General features: G+C 28.8%; 1 protein-coding gene across 2 annotated transcripts in view; it reads right to left on the reverse strand.

Annotated features, from left to right (window-relative positions):
* Window positions 1-364: 364 nt before the first annotated feature.
* LOC111640849 (transmembrane protein 268-like) overlaps window positions 365-23,696 on the reverse strand; it is a 28,346-nt gene continuing 5,014 nt past the window's right edge. Inside the window, exons 2-9 of one of the 2 annotated variants that reach the window (XM_023386921.1) lie at window positions 18,434-18,949; window positions 15,685-15,800; window positions 15,315-15,548; window positions 13,167-13,277; window positions 8,211-8,246; window positions 5,420-5,479; window positions 2,447-2,560; window positions 365-1,385 (exon numbers count right to left, since the gene is read on the reverse strand). In XM_023386921.1, the coding sequence (XP_023242689.1) occupies window positions 1,155-1,385; window positions 2,447-2,560; window positions 5,420-5,479; window positions 8,211-8,246; window positions 13,167-13,277; window positions 15,315-15,548; window positions 15,685-15,800; window positions 18,434-18,949 (1,418 nt within the window). In that variant the 3' untranslated portion in view covers window positions 365-1,154. The remainder of the gene's footprint in view (window positions 1,386-2,446; window positions 2,561-5,419; window positions 5,480-8,210; window positions 8,247-13,166; window positions 13,278-15,314; window positions 15,549-15,684; window positions 15,801-18,433; window positions 18,950-23,696) is intronic. The other variant, XM_023386922.1, reaches the window with a different exon arrangement.

A 23,696-nucleotide genomic window follows, 5' to 3' on the forward strand; every position in this document is an offset into this window, starting at 1 on the left:
TTGCTGAATGTTTGTTTCAACTTACAAAATTCTGCATAAATTTTTCAACTTTGTATAAACGAATAAACAAATAATGCTAAATATATCACAAAATATTTAAACAAGAAGATACTATTCTAAATTGTATTAAATTCATTAAATTGCATTTGTTATTTTTAAGTAAATGAATATTTTACAATATAGAATAGTATGTTGCACAAAAACTAGAAAAAAAAAACAATATATCACATCATGTGTTTTGAAATCAGAAAATTGCATTGAAAATTAAAATATTCTTACATAAAGAATATTTATAAATGTAAATATTCTTTACATTTATAAATATTGTTTAAAATGTTTGAATATTATAAATTGCTAATTTTTGTTTTCATTAAGTTACAGAAATTAATGAATGGAATAAAATTGAAATTCATTATTACAAAATTTCTAATAATGAATTTGTTAATATAGATTTATGACTAATTTAAACAATGGGTATTCAAAAAGCTCCTGGAAAATGTAAATAAGAAGACAAAAAATTGAATTTAGCACTTTATTTTTTAACTTATGTTCCATTTAATTAAGTTAAAACATTTTTCCATAAGGTGTCGCCATCCTTCTAAACACTTCCAGTAGAAGTCAGTACTTTTTGATTCTAGCCACCGAACTACAAAATGTTTCACTTGATCTTCAACTGCTAGCAAACACCTTTAATGCCTGTTTTTTAAATTTGGGAATAAAAAAAGTCTGATGGGGCTAGACACGAATACCTGATAAAATAAATCTCAACAAGTTTACACTTATACAAATTAATTATAAATGTAGCATTCTGTTTACAAATAATAACTTTCTGGGAACTTTTTGAACACCCCACATACTACCATAAGTAAAATTTGCAACTATATATCTTAAAAGAATTTACTAGTAATCAACTATCACACATGCAAACACACAAAATGAGCATATATTTTTCCTAGATCTCATCCAATTATTCAAGCCATATGATTTAGTAATCCCATTATACTATGGATGGAATTATAAGGCACAATTTGATGCATAACAATAATAATAATAGTAAAAATTCAAAATAACCCAGTTAGATATTTCCTTCCATTACTTATAATATATTAATTACCTTATGAAAGATAACTGAATTAAAGAATTTATCTCTTATTTTATGAAAATAAATCCCTGATATTGCATGTTTTCTTTTGTGGTTTGAAGCGAAGATGCTCTTCAATGAACTGGCAGGGACACCGAGCATTATGACAGTGACGAGGAGGAGACGGGTGACAAGATAGTTCGGATCCATCAGGATGCAATGGAAGATTCAAATCGAGTCGCTTTCTACTAAATTCTTTCACCCAACGCTGACTGTATCGCAGAAGTAACTTTTCTGCATATTTCTGTTCGACAAAATAAATGCTTATTACTTTTATAGACTGCAAATATAAATCCAATAAATTAATGATGTATATTTTATTTACTGAATGGCTCAAAATAAAGAACAAATCTATATTAAACCTATATAATTAATCACAATTTATAAAACTTGGCACAATAGTTAATACTTTTCCTCTTTATTCTGCTTGTTAAAGAAGCCAACCTATTAACTTATAATTTTTAAAAAGATTGGCTTCCTTAAATTAACAAGCAGAATAAAGAAGAAAGCTTATATAATTATTTCAAGTTTTAATTATACACAGTAAAATTTGAAATAATTATAATGCTGCAAAATTTTATTGATATAAGATTTCTTCAGACTAAAGGCTACCCCATAAGAACAATCAAATTCCATGCTACATTTAGGTACAAGAGAGCTCTTGAAAAAAATTAATTCAGGAGCTCCTAATTCATCTCTCAATTTTGAAAAGAATTTTAATGAAATACTGTCTTTACGCAAAATATAAATTTTAAGACTATATTTTACGTTCTTCCAAGTAATCCATACTTTAAACAAACAAATTAAACCTACTGTTATTCATTATTAACTCAATCATTAGTAAACCACTGTAGTATTACATAACAGCAATATATTAAACATTACTGACTCAATCAGTAGTAAAATTAAATCTCTCTTATTCATTATTAACTTAGTCAGTAGTTAAATGTATTATATGCATACATAAAAAAGGTAATAAAACTCGGTGAATAATTAGAATACAGAATTAATAATTCTGTAATTCTTCAGCCATCAAAAATACTTATCATAATATTGTCATCAGCTTAAATTAAATCCTTGCTGCAGTGCAAGCAACACAATAAATAAAACTGACTAAACTTTTAAAAATTCATACAAAAATTATTAAATTTTTTTCGTAAAAAAATCATGCTTTTTGTTTAGTCATCTTTCTAGTTATGTATTATATTTTAAAATCATATAATTCATTAATTAATAATAATATAATTATTTTATAGAAATTATTAAAAAGAAAGAATTAATTAATTAGATTTGAAAAATTTTTACTTCTTTCTGAGATACACGAGTAGTTGAACTTCCAGTGATAATGATATCAGAAGTATCAATGTCCATTCGAGAATGATCAATGGGTGGTTGAGGTCCCCTGTGACCAATTGTTGGCTGTAATTTTACAAAAGAAGCTCATTAAACTGAAATAAATTACTATTATCTTAAAGAATAAAACAGTTAAAGATTTAAAATCTTTAACTGTTTTATTTTTTAAGAGTATAAAGAGTTTTAAAACTCTTATCAAACCAAAAATATTATAAAATTATTTCTTTTTATTAACACTTTTTCAATTGAATACAGGAGTTTTCCTACTTATGAACAGTCAGTTTAATTTTGACCATACATCTAAAATTTAAATTTCGCACAGACTCTGAAGTTATCTTGCCAGTCATGGGAGAGTATTGAAGTCAGTCTTTGGCCAGTAATAAATAATTAATGTGAATTTATTTCTAATGCATATCGTCATTTTTCGTTTTTGTGTGAATTCTGACATTTCATTGCCACTGGTGAGTAAGCATTAAAGTTATGAATGTTTGAATAATGGCATTTATTGCTATTGTTTGCAATTTTTATAAACATTTAAGATTAGTGCTTCAAAAATTCATCCAAAATGTAATAGTTCAGTGGATATAAATGCAAGAAGTGTGGCTCTATTACCATGGAAACTAAACTTGACATTATAAAACTAAATGTGTTAGATAAAAAAAAAACTGCATTTGAAATACCTGCTACTAAGGAGTAGCAAGTGGGTAAACAAGCATAATAAATTCCATTAAGTATATTGAAGCATCAAACACTAACAATATGTGGTTATTCTGTGTACAAATGTACAGTACTTCCTAGGTGTAAATTTTTGACTTACAACAAAATGTCAGGAACTAACCAGTTTATAAGTAGGAAAACATTTGTATTTAAATCTCTGTAAGGAAAGCAGAAGTTGAAAAGAGTTTAAATCCATTATTCAATAGTTGTATGATTTACATATTTTATTACAGCTGATATATGCTCTATATATATATAGCTGATATATTCTAGATGTTTTTCTAAGAAATATTACCCATAGAAAAATTATGTAAGCATTTTAAAACTTTATATAATCTACCTTTAATCATTAATAAATATCAGTTATGGTTAATCATGAAGTGATCATTTTTAGAATGAATGTTTTTTAAATATTTCAATGAAAATTTTATAATATAAATAATGATAATGCTACATTAGAACTCATTTTATATAATACATAAAATAATCAAAATATGCTGAAATCAAAATTTATTTGCAATTTTCTTTCAGGATATTTATTAGCTATGTAACAGAATTAAGCTTAATTTCTAAATGACCAAAAACAGTCCAGAAGCAGAAATGTGATGTTGCTTCCTGTCTAGAAATTTTGGATTAAACAGATTCTGTATGGAAAAAAATTTGAAAATATTTTTTCTTTTCTGTTCCATTACATGTACTACACATGTAACAGAATACTGGATAATCATGATATTATATATGATACATAGTCTTAATTTATGAAAATATTTGCATAAATTAGAACTATTTATGAATTATAAATTATGAAATTAAAAATTATCATCATTAATTATTCTTTAGATGTGTGTGTAATGTTCTTAAAAGCATACCATATATTAACTGTACTAAATATGCATCTAAAAGTTCATGTCACTACCAAAAAATTTATTAAAGATTATATCTAGTTTTCTAAAATTTAATTTAAGGTGAAAACAGGACTGTCAACTCAGTTGCTGCAACCAGGTTGCACCTATTGCATGTATGGCTGTTTGCGTGAGGGTGACCATAAAACCTCCGTCATGTTTGATGCTTTTAATATCAAACATGATGGAAATTCAATAGTTCGATAGATACTGCAACAGGTGGTGACAAAAATGATTGTGTGACAGAGTATAACATAATGAGTGTTTCAAGGTTGTTTAAGCAATCACAATTGCTTGTAGGTCTATTGAACACAATTCTATACAATTACTTGCTTGCCTTGTATGGGTCCTTAATTGTCAAGTGGATATTGCACATATTCCAGCTCTGTTGGCACCAGAGTTAATGTTGAATCAAAAGTGGACGTGAACATCAAATTTGACAAATAGTGTTAACATATTGTTAACACTATTTGCCAAATTTGGTGTCCACTTGACAATTAAGGACCCATACAAGTCAAGCAAGTAATTGTATAGAATTGTGTTTAATAGAGCTACAAACAATAGTGATTGCTGAAACAACCTTGAAATACTCATTATGTTATACTCTGTCACACAAGCATTTTTGTCACCACCTGTTTTGTCACCACATACATTCATCTATCAACCTATTGAATTTCCATCATGTTTAATATTGAAAGCATCAAACATGATGGACGTTTTAGAATACATTGCAAGAATAATTACAACTAAACAGGTGAAATATATAACTTAGGCTATAATAGTAGACTTTGCAATGACTATAAACAAAGTGCAAGGACAATCATTATAAGTGGTTGCTGTGAACTTGAAAAGTCCACGCTTTTCTCGTGGCCTGCTCTTTAGCCACATATAACTGTTATCAACCTTGTTATTCTTGGAATTTGTTTCTTTACATCCTACACTGTAAACACATACATACATACATATCTATGTGACAGAGTATAACATAATAAGTGTTTTAAGGTTTTTTTCAGCTATCACTGTTGCTATACCTAAAACACACTTTCATCTGTATTTTCAAATCTATTGCTGCAACCAGGTTACAATTCTGACCTCACTCATATGAATTAATACAAGTTAAAGTGACCTGAGTTCTATGTACAGTACATATATGACCAAATATTGCTAAATGTATCTATTAATATTTAGTTATTTACTTTATGGCTGAAATATTTTAAAATTTAAATTTTATGAAGTTAAAAATAAAATATGCCTTTATTTTATTTTAAAAAATAAGCTATTATAATGAATGAAAACAAAATTGTACCTCTATTGCTTGCTGTGCTTTAAGTCTTTCTTCATTTTCTAACATATCTTTCAAATATTTCTGAAAAATTTATATTAAAAATAAATTATTTTATCATTATAATTCTCATGCCATTTAAAATAATTTAGATAGTAATCTATTCAATCTACTAAATATATTCTAATAATTACATTCAATATATTGATTTATTTTTTTGTAATATTATTATAATTTTATTCTCAATTATATTAGTAAAAACATAATAATCATAGAAAATTTTTTTAATCTGAGTCTTGTCACTCCAAATGTAATTTTATTATGACAATTGTTGTAAAAATATTAAATAAATATCCAAATAATGATTGTTTAATCTAAATTATATCTGATTCAATAGTCAATTTGCATAGTTATCAATGCATTTCAATAGTTCATGTTCATTAGATTCAGTCTTTGTTTAGAGCTATTCATAGATAGTATAAAGTGAGTCAAAGTCTCATTATGTAGGTGAAGGGTTCAATTATGACAAAAGATTCACTTGTAACTGACAAAAGATGCTCTGTATTAACACAATTTAACTGAGGAGCATATCTGTGTGTGCAGATATGCTCCTGCTCAACATAAACATACATTAACATGGTATTATACGAATACATGCATTATAAATGGTTGTTATTTTATGTTCCATGTAATACAACAAGGGTGGTCAAACCTTGTCACAATAGGAGTCATACACTGTCTATCAGATATAGGCTAATGAAAGCCACATCCTCCATTGAAATGACCATTGGAGAGCTGCATCCTCTGTTTATAGTATTTGGTACTTATGGGTTAAGAGGACACCAGTTGGAAATTGCGATCAAAGTCGCGATTTTGAATGAAATATCAAAATAACAATAGACTAGTAAATTTAAATCTAAAAAGAAGAAAATTTACTGATAAGGTTATAAAAATGAAAAAAAATCAATAAGGATGATAGATATTGCCTATTTGCCATATACACTACAAAACAATTTGCATATTCAAGTGGTTTATTATTACAGTTTGTGAAATTTTGTTATATCTTTATAAATCGTAATTTATTGTTTGATTTAACAATTTTATTAAATTTGACAAATAAAAAATTGCATTATTCGGAAAAAACGTTATTTCTGACTGGCCTCCTCTTAACCCATAAGTATCTAGTATTTCAACTAAAAATAATATAATCATCACTGTTCTATAGCAAATATCACTGTTTACCTAGTCATCATAAATTACTAGTAATCATTTACCTCTTTCAACTTTATGAACATGATATGATCTAAGCTTTCAGTTGCCTGTTTGAAGTTAAGTTGGAAATTTCCCATACAATTTCTGTGTATATTACAATACATAATAGTAAAAAACTTACCAAAATATCATATATATGTAAATAGTCTGTATCAAGCTCATAAAAATTGTGTATGTGAGAGCCACAATAAGAGTCTAGAAAAGCTGCATATGGCTTGTGAGCCACAGTTTGGCCATCCCTGTAATACACTGTTTCCTTCAAATGCTCCACAAATAAAAATCAAGAGGAATGAAGTCAGAGAATTTAGGAGACTACATTATAAATCATTTTTACTATTGTAAATCATAGAGAGTCTGCATGTATGAAGTATTTTGAAACACTGTACTCTATTGTGTATTTCAAATTTTTCATTCAAATTAAATAATACAGTTTTACTTAATCAATTCAGATAATTCCTTAATTGGGTCAGCTCCTTCCTACATTAGTATGGATTAATGAAATTTTACTATTTATTTTAAAATAGTAAAATTAGAAAAAGTATTTAATTTCAGATTTCTTTCATCCTTTAATTTCATTTAAGGAATCCTTATTTATGAATGTTATTAAATGTCATATTAATTTTGGAATAATATAATTGAGAATGTTTTTAAGTGAAAAAACAGTTAAATATATTAAAATAAAATTTAAAAAATAAATCTAAATTGTAAATTATATGTTCTACTTGATTTAATGTTTGTATATTCAATAACTGCTATATGTTCAACAACTGATGAAGACCCATCAACTGGACCAAAAACATTCTTGTTCATTAAATATTTAGTGCTGGAGTAATTTAAAGTGTGGATTTTTTATTTTGAAATTCCTTCTCCAGTTCCTCATTAATTTCTTTTATTAAAAATATTTTTTATTTTATTTTTATTGTCTCATTATTCAAATCATTCTATCATAAAACTTAATACAAAATTCATAGACAGTGTGAAAAATAAATTAAATTCATTTTTAATCATAGATATTATATCTAAGAACTTATTCATATATTAACAGATTTAAAAACTTATCTTAATTAATAAAACATTGAACTTTACTACATAAAAAAAAACATTAAAATTTCAAACTGTAATTATCATTTAGAAACAATTAACATAGGAAAAACTTTTAATCATGACCAAAAAACTATCGCCTCAAATTCTAGTATCGTCATCAAGTCATGCATTAATCAAATTATAATATGGTAAAAAAGCAAGCAATTTTTTGCAATATTACAATATAGTTTTTTGATGATTCATAAATATTTTAATGAAACTGTAATCATTACAATCTTTATATTTTATCTTATGCAAATCAAAATGTTTGGTTTTTTTATGCATTTTCTTTATTATACTTTCAATTAATTCAATTAAGTATTAAAAATAAATTATATCTTTTATATATTGTAATTATCAGTATATAATTACAATATATAAAACAATTATAGCATATTATATTTATATTAATACATTAATGTATAAAAAAATTTTTATAATATAAAGGAATAATACTTACAATACAATAACTAACATCGAAATACAGGAATATCAACTATAATTAATGTAAGGAAGTTTTATAAACTTTTATAATTTAATATTACATTATAGTATAATTATAAATTAATAAAGTAGCATCTGATATCCATTCTCCATAAAGACTTTATTTTATGGGAAAGTTCTGAGTACTAATTTTTTTCAGTGTATTTTAAATTTGTGGGTGTTTTACAGTGTTTATGATGCATGTGATTTCATTTCATTTGTCAATGAACTTGATATCTGATCTGTTGTAATGGAATTTGTGATTATAGCTCAATCACAGTATATTTTGTGTGTATCATTCATTTTCTATGACTGTCTGAGGTGTATAGTTTTAGTATGATTTCTGGATGTGTTTGTATGAAAGCTTTTGATGTATACTATCCTTACAAAAATAACTGGACACTTATGCAAGTATCAAAAATTGTATTTTATAAGCAATTTTAATACTTAATGGAACTTGTTTTGGCCTTAATGACAGCTGACAGTCTATGTGGCATACTTTCCACTAAACTTCTGATACATCTCAGATGGTATTTTCTTCCATTTCTTCTGCAAATGGATGGCCAGTTCTCTCACAGATGATGGATGGTTTGCATAATTCCTGATCCTTACTTTTTTCTCTCCTCCATCTGGTAATTACAAAATTCTGTTAATCTGGTGACCTTTTCTTTGGCAGAAACATCATGAGCAAACAAACTTCTAATGTGAGAACCAATGATAATACCATATTCATACTGATTTCCTTGAATTAAGGCATATTGACTGTAAATGGCAGATACCTCTAAGGTCCCATGTTTTATATTACACAGTTTAGAATACATAATTTGCTATTAAAAAATGATTACTATCTAATTCACTTTGCAAATACAGGTGTCAAATTTCTTTTGGAAGGATAGTGTATTATGCTGAGTACAAGGTAGTATCAAAAAAATTTTAAACTGGTAATATGCAGGAAATGAAACACAGTACAGCAGTGTGTGCCACAAGATGGTTTTTTTCAACAGCTTTATCAAGTCAGTGCACCAAAAGTCATTGTGCCAAGTGAATAAGATTTCATGCTACACTTCTTTGTTTACTATATATAGCACAACTTTCTTGCCATCAAAAATGTATGAGAAACTTAGAGAAGAATATGTACATAAAATATATGTCAAAACTGGTAAAAAAGCACCAGAAATGCACAGAAATTGCTTCAGCACATATTTAGTGACTATGTTTCAGGCAAAAACAAATAGAACTAAGAAATGCCAGAAGACAACAAACAAACAGCATAGCCTTTGATAATCATAACTCCCAAAAATACCAAAAAATGATGATGAAAGATATTGTCCCAGCAGATTAATTAATTGTGGGTAGATTGTTCCATAGTGTTTCTGCACTGTTTTTGAAGATGTGTAAAAAACAATGCAGAAACAGTATGGAACAACTTTGTCCACAATTAATCTGCTGAAATAATATCTTATTACGTCATTTCTCATTGACACTATCTGGAAAGTACTTATGTATGCTCCTAAACCATGGGATTGCCACCCTGAATGAATAGTATCAAGCATAGAAAAATACCAAGAAAGTTTATGTATTAATTCATATTGTCAGCAAAACATTTCAGATATTACTGAAAATTTTAACATGTTATGGCTAGTTTGATTGACAAATTGAACATGAAACAAATTTCTGCCAAATTCTTGTCACATATCCTGACAGCTGAACAAAAGGAAAAACAAATGCAGATCTGTTAAGGTCTCAAAGACACTATGACTGCTGACTGAATTTTGAAATGTGTAATTACTGCAGATGAAAGCAGGATTTATGAATAAAGTCAATAACCAAACAACATTCCTCACAATGGAAAAGCCCATCATCTCCACATTTCAAGAAAGCACAGCAAATCAGAAGCAATGTGAAGTCAATATTAATTACATTTGTCATTCATAAAGAAATTCTTCTAAAGGAATTCATTTCACAAAAGCAAATAGTCAATACAGACTATTACACTGGTATGCTGAAGTGTGTGCAGACCCCAAGAGGTTCAAGCACCCAGAGTTGTGTACCTTTAGGAACTAGATGATCCACCATTGAAATTATGCACCCCACATGTTTATTTAAAGTGCAGCAATTTTTAGTAGAAAACAACATAGTTGTTGTTGCCTCACTCTTCTTATTCTCACTCTTGATTTGGCCATATGTTACTTTTTCATTTTTCCTAGTATGAAAACAAAACTCAAAACTAAAGATTTGGCATAGTTGAGATGATTCAAAAACATGAGAATTGTGCTGAACAGCATAAAGAAAGAGGACATACAGAAGTTTCAACAATTGGCAGAATCACTTGAACCATTGCATCAACTCCTAAGGGAGTACTGGTAAATTTTAAAATTACATGTTGTATTTTATATTTAAATAAAATGCTATAATTATATTATAAAATTATGTTCTGAAATATATGGAATATGCCTGTAATTCTGATAATAGTTTGCATTTTTTTGGCTTATTCTGATTAATTTTGCTACTTGATTATGGCTTTGTTATCAATTTGCTCACAAAGAATGAAATACAGGAATATCAACTATAATTAATGTAAGGAAGTTTTATAAACTTTTATAATTTAATATTACATTATAGTATAATTATAAATTAATAAAGTAGCATCTGATATCCATTCTCCATAAAGACTTTATTTTATGGGAAAGTTCTGAGTACTAATTTTTTTCAGTGTATTTTAAATTTGTGGGTGTTTTACAGTGTTTATGATGCATGTGATTTCATTTCATTTGTCAATGAACTTGATATCTGATCTGTTGTAATGGAATTTGTGATTATAGCTCAATCACAGTATATTTTGTGTGTATCATTCATTTTCTATGACTGTCTGAGGTGTATAGTTTTAGTATGATTTCTGGATGTGTTTGTATGAAAGCTTTTGATGTATACTATCCTTACAAAAATAACTGGACACTTATGCAAGTATCAAAAATTGTATTTTATAAGCAATTTTAATACTTAATGGAACTTGTTTTGGCCTTAATGACAGCTGACAGTCTATGTGGCATACTTTCCACTAAACTTCTGATACATCTCAGATGGTATTTTCTTCCATTTCTTCTGCAAATGGATGGCCAGTTCTCTCACAGATGATGGATGGTTTGCATAATTCCTGATCCTTACTTTTTTCTCTCCTCCATCTGGTAATTACAAAATTCTGTTAATCTGGTGACCTTTTCTTTGGCAGAAACATCATGAGCAAACAAACTTCTAATGTGAGAACCAATGATNTAATCGATGCTCTACTGTAATGGCATAATAAAATAATGTGTGCATTTTATTTTGAAAATATTTTACTAATAACTTCAAGAAATTATCGAAATTTGTTGTTCCAATTGTTTGTAAGTATATATATAAAAAACTTTCTGAAGCTGGATATATTGATACTTGACCAAACAATCACCTTAACTAATCAGGCTATAAATTTGCTATTATAAATGATTAGATATTAAGTAATTTGGTATTAGAGGTAGATATTAGGTGCCATCTATTATCTAAATTAATAATTATAATTTCTAATAATTTATTAAATAATTTAGCACCATCTGGAAGAAAAGAACTAGCCCAGAGTGGGACTTGAACCTGCAGCCTCTGCTTGCCGTGCAGTGTGCTTGCCATTTTTGCCACCCAGACCTCCATAATTCTTTGCTTCCAGACATATGTAACTTTAGATATAACCATATGCAGTTACACACTAAATTATTTAATAAATTATTAAAAATTATAATTATTAATTTAGATAAGAGATGGCACCTAATGTCTACCACCCTAATACCAAATGACTTAATATCTAATAATTTATAATAGCAAATTTATAGCCCGATTAGTTAAGGTGATTGTTTGGTTGAATATTTGTGACTGTTGTAATACATTAATTACACCATATAATTTATGTATTGTAATTATATTAATATATGATGTGATATTTGTAATATTACATAAGAATAATATAAAAATAATAACTATTCCAATTTTACACATTGTTCATGTACAAAAATATTAAAAAATAAACTAGTACTAACAAATTATAAAACATTTGCTTTATTTTCCTCCTCAATATAAGAAATGCATGCTAATTTTCAAATAAACAAATTTCTGTCATTTAAAAAGCTGTTATTCCCTTTATAAAAAAATGACTACAATTCACTTTACTTAGTATGAAATCTTAGTATTCATTTTATGATGAAATGCTAGATTGCTTTACATTCTGTTCAGAGAATTCATAATTTGTGGTTGTTTTTAATGATAATTATAAAATTTAAAAACTAGCATTTTCATATGATGAAAAGCTAGAAACTGGCTTTATACCAATAACCAATTAGATATAATCAATTAGAAACTGGCTTTTAACTTTTCATTGAAAGTTAAAAGCCAGTTTCTAATTGGTATATCATCAATGATGAATTTTCATATCAAAAACAATATCAGCAGTATCTCTATTGGTATAATACAGATTATTGGCTAATCCTTGTAATCATCATCATCTTAAATTATAGATATAGGAATAAATAATCTTACAATTATTTTCTCTATGCAATTTCATTTAGGCAGATGTCTAATATGAGTGTGTGATTTTCATCAATAAAAAACTAATTTGTCAAATTTAAAGCCTACATTTTAAAGGTCTAAGTTTTTGAACTCTTAAAACATGTTATTTTCTTTAAAAACATTTTTAATTATTAAATTTGAATGGATATATTTAGAAAAAAGAATATCTAATCAATAATTTGTTATCATTAATTTTAAATTTATTTTTATCTCTCAAGTCATATTCTAATAAAAAGAATGTATTCAAATGATAAAATATTGTTACTCTTAAAGTTTGCTAATTTTTAAAATTTAAATCAAGTTTTAATACTGTATGTAATAATATAATTAAGTTAAAGGATACATTCACTTTATGACATGAAATCTTTCCACGATCATCCAATCCAACTAGGATGTTATGCTTATACAACAAAGCATTAACACTAGCCACACATTGTTCAAGAAGTCTGTATAGCTGTTAATTATAAAGAAAAACTGAGTATATTGGTATAATAGTAAATAATATACAGAATAACATCAATAATTTTTACCAAAATTATATTTAAAGCTCTCAAAAGAAATTTATATATATTGAGAAACAGATTAGAAAATTATTGTTTAACATGTTTGTTGCTCTAATATCAGTTATTCTGTATCTTCACATCACATATTAATTACTTTGTGTGCCATTTTTGATGTCCTTTAAATATTACAGAAATTTATGAAATAATAATTTAAAATTTCTCCTAATTACAATTGCAATTTTATTTTATATCCCATCTATAAAGAATTATCATCACATATACAAATTACTTTTGATACATCATATTCTTTATCATCTATATTTGTAATAAAATTAAACAACAAAAAGGCAACAATGTATGGCCTGTTTCAAATAGTAAATGCATTGTTAATTGTCATAAATTATATCAGATTTTGCTATTTGATTCTATTATAAATATAAATAATATAGATTTAATATGAATAAAAAATAAAAATACCTTTATTTAATTTTGACATGCAGGTAATTTGATGATTTACAAAAAATTTTAATTGAAAAATTTTAGTTACATGGGTCATTTTAGAAGTTTTCTGTATAAATATCCATGGAAAAAATGATTAGCACTTCAGTGCATAGTTCACATCCATAATTTTAACAACCTCATGGTAATAATAGAAGTATGAGATTCTATGTTGATACTGCAAAATGTATTGTGAAGGATGGTCTATAAAGTATAGTGTAAAATGACTGAGACAGTTTGGAATATCTTCTGATAGAGTATATCTGAGTTTGGGAAGCAAGCAGCAATCTGTGCCAAGTGGATACTGCAAGTGTTAAGCATCAGGAAAAAATTCATGTGACATTCTCCACTATGCATTTGTAACGATAGACAGAAAAAATGTATTCTTGTTCTACATTCTGATTGTGGATGGAACACAGATTTGAAGCTGAAGTGTCCTAAATTCACTATACAAGGTTGTATGATACAGTCAAAGTGTATTCATGGTTATGTACATTATTTTTTTTTCCAATGTAGGTTTGATAATTGACCATCCTATTCCACTGATACCATAGTCAGAGCTATATTATACATCTTTGTTGGAAAATAAGATTCACCAAGCCAATGGTTGAAAGTAACATACCCATTAGAACAAGGCATCATTCTCTTGCAAAACATGACCCCTTGCTGGCATTTCAATATTCAAAACCATATGGCAGCATAGAACTGGAAAATTCATCAAACATCTTTTTTATTCATCTGAAATTCTTTCTATGATTTCTTCCTGTTTGCAAAGTTTAAGAAGCTACTTGAAGAGCTGAAGATTTTACACAGTGGAAGAAATCAACACTGCCATATGGGAACCTTGATACTATACGACTGCCACAAACTACAAGGGTAAAACTGATCACTTGCACAATATTGGCAAAAATGTATTGAACCTGATGGTATGTTATATATTTATAAAGGACATTGTGCTTCATGATTTCTATCAAAGATAAATTCCTTTGTTTTCATTTCTCACCTGCAGCACATCCACATAGTAAACTTTTAAAATGACCTATGTAGTTCTATTAAGGCTAAATGGAAATTATATGAAATATTTATACTAAATGAATAAAGTTATGGTGAAGCTAAGTCAAACAAATCTACATAATAGATACGTTTTTTTAATGTTAATTAAATTTAATTCTAAATTACAGTACTAATTCACTTTCACTTCTAATAATTAGAAATCTTGGAACAATTATAACCAATTTAACCAAAGGATGTAAAAATTGTACATTTTTAGATATGCAATGTCAATACAAAGATGTTAAAGACACTTTAAACAATGTTTTATATGTACTATATTTAAAACGTTTTAAACTTAGGTATTTAAGACTTGTTAAATTATAACCGGAATCAAATCTATCCATCCTTCTATCTAAATATTTAATTTACAATACATTAATTACATAAAATTTAAATAAATTTATATATTTTATTTTTTAAAAAGTCATGAATTTTACCTTTATTTTAAGCCACATACAAATAAATATTCCAATAGCATTAACAATTAACCATACAATTCCACCTCCAAAAAGAGCCAAACCACGAATACCAGAAAACAGCAATGATAAAAGTATGATGAAACCAAGAAGTATCCATACAAGCAAAACACGTTTGTAGAACATTATATATACATTGAATCTGATATCGTTAACTAAAACTTGCATTGCCATGACGTAATCTTCAACTGTCAACTAAAATCAGAAAATAATGCTTCATATAATTGAAAATTAATCACAAAGAAAAAATTTAACAAAATAAGAATATTCAAATTGTTTCTCACATAAAAGATAAATTAGCAAGTAGTAATTGTAATATTATTATTCTTACAGTCAAACCATGAGCCATTAATTCCTCTGGTACTAATTCTGGTCGAAATTCAGCTTTAGTAATCCAAGAAAAACGTTTATTGATAGGAAGAAGAGTAACGATAGTATCACCATTAGCTGAAAATTATTCAATTTTAATTAATTATCATAAATAAATCAGTTATATCTATATATACTAGTTAATTAAATACTATATATACTAGTTAATAATTAAAAGATTACAAATATATTAATATTAAAAGCTATCATTATTTAGAAGAGAGAAAATAATGTCAATATAATAAAAATGAATCAATAAAAACAATTATTAATTTACTTTTAGGTTGTTTAGAATGTATTATTTACATCTAATACAGTGGTGTATTGTATAATGTACTTAATCCATTTCAGGTGCACGTCTGTTAAGTGAAAAGTCTGTTATACGAAATGCATTTTCCCATAGAAATACATGTTAAAACATCTAATTTGTTCCACAGCATAAAATAACCGTACTGTACCATTTAAAAAAAAATGAAAATGGAGCAGTCACTAATTATGCTAGGTATGAAGTGTTCCTCCAACTCCTCCTCAGATGTTATGAGGAGAAGTTGGAGGAACACTTTTCTTCACACATTCATACAGACACACACTTCTTACACATTGCAGCAGGTTTCTTTTTATTGTTTTTTAATCAGAGCTAGATTCAGGAGAGGCTACCGGGGCTTGCAGGGTCAACTCCTCTTGTTCTATCCTTTGTTTTTTGGCAGCTGGCTTCTTGAAAAATATGTCCAAGGAAGTCTGTTTCTCTCTCTTCTTCCTCTTGCCTGTCAGAAATGACGGGCAAGGGTGTCATTGTAGAGATCACTGATCCTGTTGGCCTCAGCTCTGTTTGGATAGTGAGTGTTGGTAAATTCCTGAACCTCTCCCCATTTGACAAGGAAGTCCTTGATGGCAGCAGTTGAAATTGGTTGATTGGACTGATCCTCCTCCTCGTCAGATGAAGCTTCCCTTTGAGCTTCATCATGTTCCTGGGCCAGAAGTGCTTGGAGCTCTTCAGTTGTCAGCTCTTCTTGGTGTTCTTCAATGAGCTCCTCCACATCCTCCACCTCCAATTCCAACTCTCTGGCCATCGAGATGATCTCCTACATCACTTCTGTATCCTCAGCTGGTTCTTCCTGAGTCCATTCAGGAACAAGCCTCTTCCAGGCTGAATTGAGGGTCTTCTGCGTGATTTCTTCCCAGTCCTTCTGGATGAGTCTGATTGCCACAAGGACATCAAACTTCTCTTTCCAGAACTTTCAGACAGTCATGTCTCCACAAAGCTGACATCCTTCAAACACCTTCATGAAGAGAGCTCTGGTGTACAGTTTTTTGAAGTTGGCAATGACTTGAATGACTTGCTGATGGCTAAAGGATGGCAATGGTGTTTGCTGGCAGATACTGCACCTTGATGAAAGAATAGCTTTCTTCCTGGATCTCCTCCAGGTCTTTTGGGTGACCAGGGGCATTGTCCAGTATCAGCAGGGCTTTGAGCAGCAGCTCTTTGTCTGCTGCTCAAAGCCCTGCAGGTATTTCTTTATAGCAGGAGCAAAGGTTTTCAGGATCCATTCCTTGAAGATAACCTGGATCACCCAGGCTTTTTGGTTAGACTTCCAATGGACAAGGCAGGTTGGACTTGACAATGCAGTTTTTCTTGAAAACCCTAGGATTTTCAGAATGGTAAACCAGCAGAGGTTTGATCTTCAGATCTCCGCTGGCATTGGCTGCAAACAGGAGTGTCAGCCTGTCCTTCATGGGCTTGTGTCCATCCAAAGTCTTTTCCTCCTTGGTAATGAAGGACCTGTTGAGCATCTTCTTCCAGAAAAGACCAGTTTCATCAGCATTAAAAACTTGTTGCAGGCGGTATCCTTCTTCTTGAGAAATTGTTGAAAATCAACAGAGAACTTCTCTGCTTCTTCCTTGTCATTACTTCCAGCATCACCATGCATGGTGATGATGTGGATTCCACACCTTTTCTTGAACCCAAAAAAACCACCCCCTGCTGACTTTAAACTCCTCTTCTTCATTGCCACTGCTGCTGCTTGTTCCAGGAGTGTTTTTCTTCAACTTGTCATAGATGAGTTTGGCTTTTTGACAGATAACTTCTTGGGTAGATAACTTCTTCTCACCTGCCTGTCATTGATCCAAACCATCAACAGCCTTTCCATTTCATCATGGCGTGAAGACCTATGCTTCACATGGAAGATCTTGGAGACTCCCTTTGGCAACCTTGGCTGACTTGATGGCATCTTTCTTGCTTATAATGGTGTTGATGGTGGTCTTGCTGAGACCAAATTCTTTGACAACGTCACACTATTTTACCCCACTCTTCTGATGATTTCTTGCTTTGTTTCAATTGAAATCAACTTACTGTTTTTTTAGAAGCCATGATTTGCACAACACTTGAATAAATGTAAATATCCTGCACTGAGGTGATGTACGTAATAAACAAGGGAGCAAGCCGAATCCCAATGGGAGCTCTGTACTTTAGATATACTAATAATATATTCTAAAAATAGCAGATTGTAATTGGCAATGGCAAAAGAGTGGAAACATCATTCGCACATGTTCGCAGCCAGTCCGTTGCTCGAGTCACATAACGGCTAAACAGAAAGTCCATTGTTTGCAGCGTCCGTTACTAGAGGCGTACATTATACGAGGCACCACTGTATATATCTTGAAATGTATCAAAAATTTTAGTTTATATAATGAATATGACAAAATATACTTACTAAATCCTTGTCTAATACCATGATCACAAGGTGGTGGTAAAGCTGGTCCAGTAGTTAATGGGATACTTTGCAAACTGCTTCTATTCATTCTGAATGCTTCTGCAGCAGGAATATTATTTTGAACATAACCCGATGGCTGTTCAGAAGCCGATTTTCTAATATGTCTTAAAGGAGCCATTGGTGGAGGAAGACTTGATGAATTTAAATTGCTAACAGACTGAGGAATCGGAGATGAAGATTGTCTCTCATAAACAGGAGATTTTGCCTCCATACTTTCTGATATCTCTCCAGTTCCATCACGATCTGCTAATGGATGTGACTGACTATCGACATGAAATGATTGAGATGGTTCTATAGTTGCCACACTTTCTCCTGCTTTAGTATTTTCCTCTTCAAATTTGACCCAAGATTTTTTAATTTGAGATTCTGATAAACCTCCAGAAACTGGAGGTGAGGAGCTAATGGGACTATTGCTATGAGAATCAGGACTGTGAGGAGTTTCTGCCATTTTAATTTCTAAAATATAAATATTAAATGTTTTTAAAATACATTAAAATTAACTAAAAATATACTTAAAGTAATAAAATTTTAATAGTTTATTAATTCACATCAATAAAATTAATGAGTTTTGTTGTAATTATTAGATTACATTATTTTTTTAAATTAATTAATTTCAAAATAGCAATATAAACATCCATAAACTCAATTATTATATTAAAGCCAAATGATTGCCAGATTATATCAGGCAATATTAATGCTATTATTAATAATTAAATGTTAAATAATTTGGCCTAGAGGTAGGCATTAGGTTCCATCTCTTGATAAATTTAATGAAATTAGTAACATTTAGCCTGATATAATCCAACAATCATTTGGCTTTAATCAAAATAGTAAATTATTAAGAATGAAATAACTCAATAATTTTGATAAAAAATTACATATAAAAAGTATTTTCTTAACTTAATAATTTAAGATAGATCAAGATGTTTAAATATTGTAATTTCAAATATATTATTAATATTCCAATTAATAAGATTCTTAAAATCTTAACTTTTTAAATACAGGTGCTCCTCTACTTATGAACAAGTTAGGTTCCTGAGGTTTTGTTGTAAGTTGAAATGTTTGTAAGTCAAAAACTAACCTAAAAACTACATTTTAATTTTTAGGTACATATTTGTTAGTAATGAATTCTTCAGGATGTGTTTTCTATAGTTTTTAGTGTTTATGACCTGATCTTGAATGGCAACCATTTCCTCAGTCTCTCCAAACAGACAGCCCTTAATCAGTCTTTAGTCAACATAGTCCTCAGCTAAGTCATAGGTATGCCTGCCATGAAATGCTTTTTTGGCCCATGACTATTTAGTGGTGTCTTTGTTATTTGTGTTGAGTTATGTCCAGGTGCTCAGACTGTAAGTTTAAAGTTGTCTGGTTACTGTCTACCAGAGTTATAGCTTTATGCAATCTTGATGTTTCTTGTTTTTTATGAAAAAATTCTCACAGTGTCAGAATTTGTTTAGTGCAGGTTAACTATATTAGTCAGGTTATGGCCACCTCCTTTATGAGGAGTTAGTCTTTCTATGGATGATTTCAAATTATATTGTTTATGCTTAGTAAGTGTTGTTCTTGTTTTCCTTAGGAATTGCTCAAGATCTGAGGTATCAAGTGTATAACTCCAAAAGAGTGAGTACAGGAACAAAATATATATTAATAGCTTTAATAGTATGTTTTGCATTTAGGTTTGTTCTTAGTACTGTATGTAATCTGTTCAGGTATTCGAGTGTTAATCTTTCTTTTATCTTTGCATGTTCTGTAAGTTTGGCCTGTTGGAATCCTAAATATTTGTAAAACTCGTCCTCTTCCATCTTCCATGGATTCGATAATATCTCCACTTCTGAGTACAAAGTCTCCTTTCTTCAAAACTCCTTTTTTCAATATGGAATGTTTTGCATTTATCTAGACCAAACTCCATTTATATATCATTTGAATGTGTGTATGTGTAGTTTGTAAATGATAATAAAGCTGATTTTGTGTGAATGTGTAAAGTTTGATATTGTCCATGTACATGAAGTGTGATAATGTGTTGTTTTGTTATGTCTGATATTATAACCATATTGTGCTTTGTTCAATGTGTTAGATAAAGGGTTAAGTGCAAGGCAGAATTAAAGAGGACTCAAGAAATCGCTTTGAAAAATTCCTCGCTTGATGTATATTTGATTTGTTTTTATGTGAGTGCTGTGGAGGTTAAGATGTAATGTTGTTCTCCAGTGAAGCATGGTAAAACCAAGGAAACTAATGAGTTGGGGATTAATTTTGTAGATGAGAAGTGTGTGCAGCAGCCAAGTGTGTGGAACACTGTCGAATACTTTTATGTAATCAATGTATGCCATGTGTATGTTTCTGTGTTGCTTAAGAAGTAGATAACAGAGTCAATGAGTAGTTGTTCTTTGCAACCTTTGTGGTTTATATGACAACCTTTTTGTTGTTCTGTAAGAATGTCATGTTCATCAATATGATCATATACTTTGTTTTCAAAACAAGAGATAAGAATCTTGTAAAGTATTGGAAGATTTAATTGGTCTGTACTGTGCAGAGTCTTTGGTGTTGTTTTGGTAGGTTTGGCATGTCTTGTGATTGTTGATATGTGTTAATTTGCATAAATTTTACTAGACTTGTTGACTAGACTATGTCTCATCTTTAAAATCGCGCTGCTATCAACGGCTATATACCTTAGAGGTATATAGGAGTACATGTCAGGAGTTGCAATTTGGCACAGAGTATATAATGCCCAAATCATGTGCACATAAAATAAACCAGATCAGTAGGTAGTCCAAGGACCAAGAACCGGGTCAAGAGAAAATACAAAATGCTGAGACTGTTTCTACAAACAAGTGTGAGTGCAAGATTTGTGCACGTGTTGCTTGCACTCTCTGAGACATAGTCTCATCCCAAATATGGCTTCGCCATTTTACTTGTTTAAAATTCTATGCTATGTATTGTTTGACGTTTCTATCAAAAATCTGTAAGGTTAATTTTAATTAACAGTCAATTTTTTAAACATAATAATTAATACTGTTCATATTGTCAAATGCATATACAAATGTACTTACTGTTTTTAATCAGATTTAGATCTATATATTTTTATATGCATTATAAAAACATTTTTTTTATTATTAATTAATGAAAATTATCTTCTACATAATAATAATTGCCATAATTAAATAGATAAAAAATTTTTTTGACAAAAGTAAATAACTGTTATAAAGTCAATCATGAACTGGCATCTTACAGTATAAGAATATGTTAATTAGTACACTATTGCATAGTAAAAGAGTAGAAACAGAATGACGATATAATGCAAAGCAGGTGAAGATACAACCATTTATGCTCTATTGTTATATTGAATTTTATAAAAAAAAAAAAAAAAACACAGGTACATCATATTTATTCCATGTTATTACAAGATAATTTCTAGTGAATTTCTTTTCTTTTCTTTTCTTTTTTAAAAAAACGTAAAAAATGGTAGAATTTAATTCAACACCATATTGCTTCTTGGACAAAGATAAGAAAGGATGCTAACAACATAAGTTTCAAAATAATAAAAAACAGGTATATTATTTATTAATATATTCATATAGATAATACAGAGACATGTAGGTAAAGAAATTAAGTATTTTTTTAATATGAAATAGATGAACGTAAAGTTCTGCACTGGCAGTATACTTACCCTTTAATTGTATTTGCCAAAAAAGAAGAAAAAAGAAGGTACATTGATGGCATAGATATATGTATTGTAGTGATTAATATCAAATTTATGATATTTGTATAAATAGATATACAATAGTAAATGTGTAAGCTGTATATATATTATGTACTCACCTAATAGAACCCAGTTTGCAAAAATCCCGAGGTATGTCTAAAAAATATCTTAACCATTTATATGTATTTTACTTTTTTATGTATTGTATGTATTTTTGTCATTTTTTAGTTGGCTGAGGTGGGGCATGTTAGACCCGAAACGTGTAATCTAAAATGCATATCAACTAAATTAAAATAAAGATGAAAGAATGCCAAGTGATCGAATTTATTACACTACATAGTGTTTAATTAAGCAATAAAGTATTATGATCATTTTAGTTCAGGTCAATTAATCATGAATCTCATCATTATTGTTACAGTTGTGATAAGTGTAAAGTTTTTTCTTGATGTACAAGCTTTGTTACTACAGAGTTCTACCATTGTCATCCTTCCCAATTTATTCATTCCTTCTTTCTGCCTTTAATGAAGTAACGTCTATAGGTAGTACAAAGGAATATAAACATAGGAGATGGAATTACCAATAACCTTTATGACAACAATTGCATATCAACTAAATTAAAATAAAGATGAAAGAATGCAAGCATTCAAATTTATTACACTACATAGTGTTTAAGCAACAAAGAAGACTTACAACATGGTTTTGGATTATCAAACGATCATAATACTATTTTAGTTTTATTTTGTCTATTGTTAAAACCTATCCCAAAACCAAGGCAGGTTTTAATAACTGTAGTTAATTGCTTCATATTTTTTTTATCTAACATGTCTTTCAAACTTGTTGTTTTATTTTAAATAAAGAAGCAAATAAATCTACTATGCAATGCTGTATTCACTTTCTCAATTTTGTGTTTTGTGTTCTTTAAAAAAATTTTAAAAGTTAACAAATATTAGCAGCTTCACTCTCCTTTTCTATAAAGTTTCAATTCAAAATACAGTACTATAATTACAGTTAGCAAAATAATATTTAATTATTATTAGATAGCTAATTTTTTGATAAAAAATAAAAAGTGATGTAGATTGTTGTAAATTTCAGATGCCATTATTTTTCTGAAACTAATTAGTTCCTAACTTTATATTATATTATACACACTGTTATCATACCATTAAGTTATTTAATATATAATTATTGTTTGTTATAGGGCCTAAGTAATATATTTTTTATATATTAAAGTAATATTTACTATACATTGGATTATTTAATTTATTTTAATAATATCAGGACTGTATTCACTAACAAATTCTCGAATGAAACAAAGCTTAGAAATAAATGTTTTATGGATTAACTCCTGACCATATCTAGCATAAGCAAAAAGTTCAAAAATGTCAAATTTATTTATTAACCTTTTCATAAAATATGAAAAAAATCTCTATTGTCAATTAAAGAATTTCTTAAATATTATTGTGGAATGACAGAAGCAAAAAACTTATCAGTTTCATCTATCAAGGT

Source organism: Centruroides sculpturatus, unplaced genomic scaffold (assembly GCF_000671375.1).
Source record: "Centruroides sculpturatus isolate CEXI.00-Female unplaced genomic scaffold, Cexi_2.0 scaffold1509, whole genome shotgun sequence".
Lineage (NCBI taxonomy): Eukaryota > Metazoa > Arthropoda > Arachnida > Scorpiones > Buthidae > Centruroides > Centruroides sculpturatus.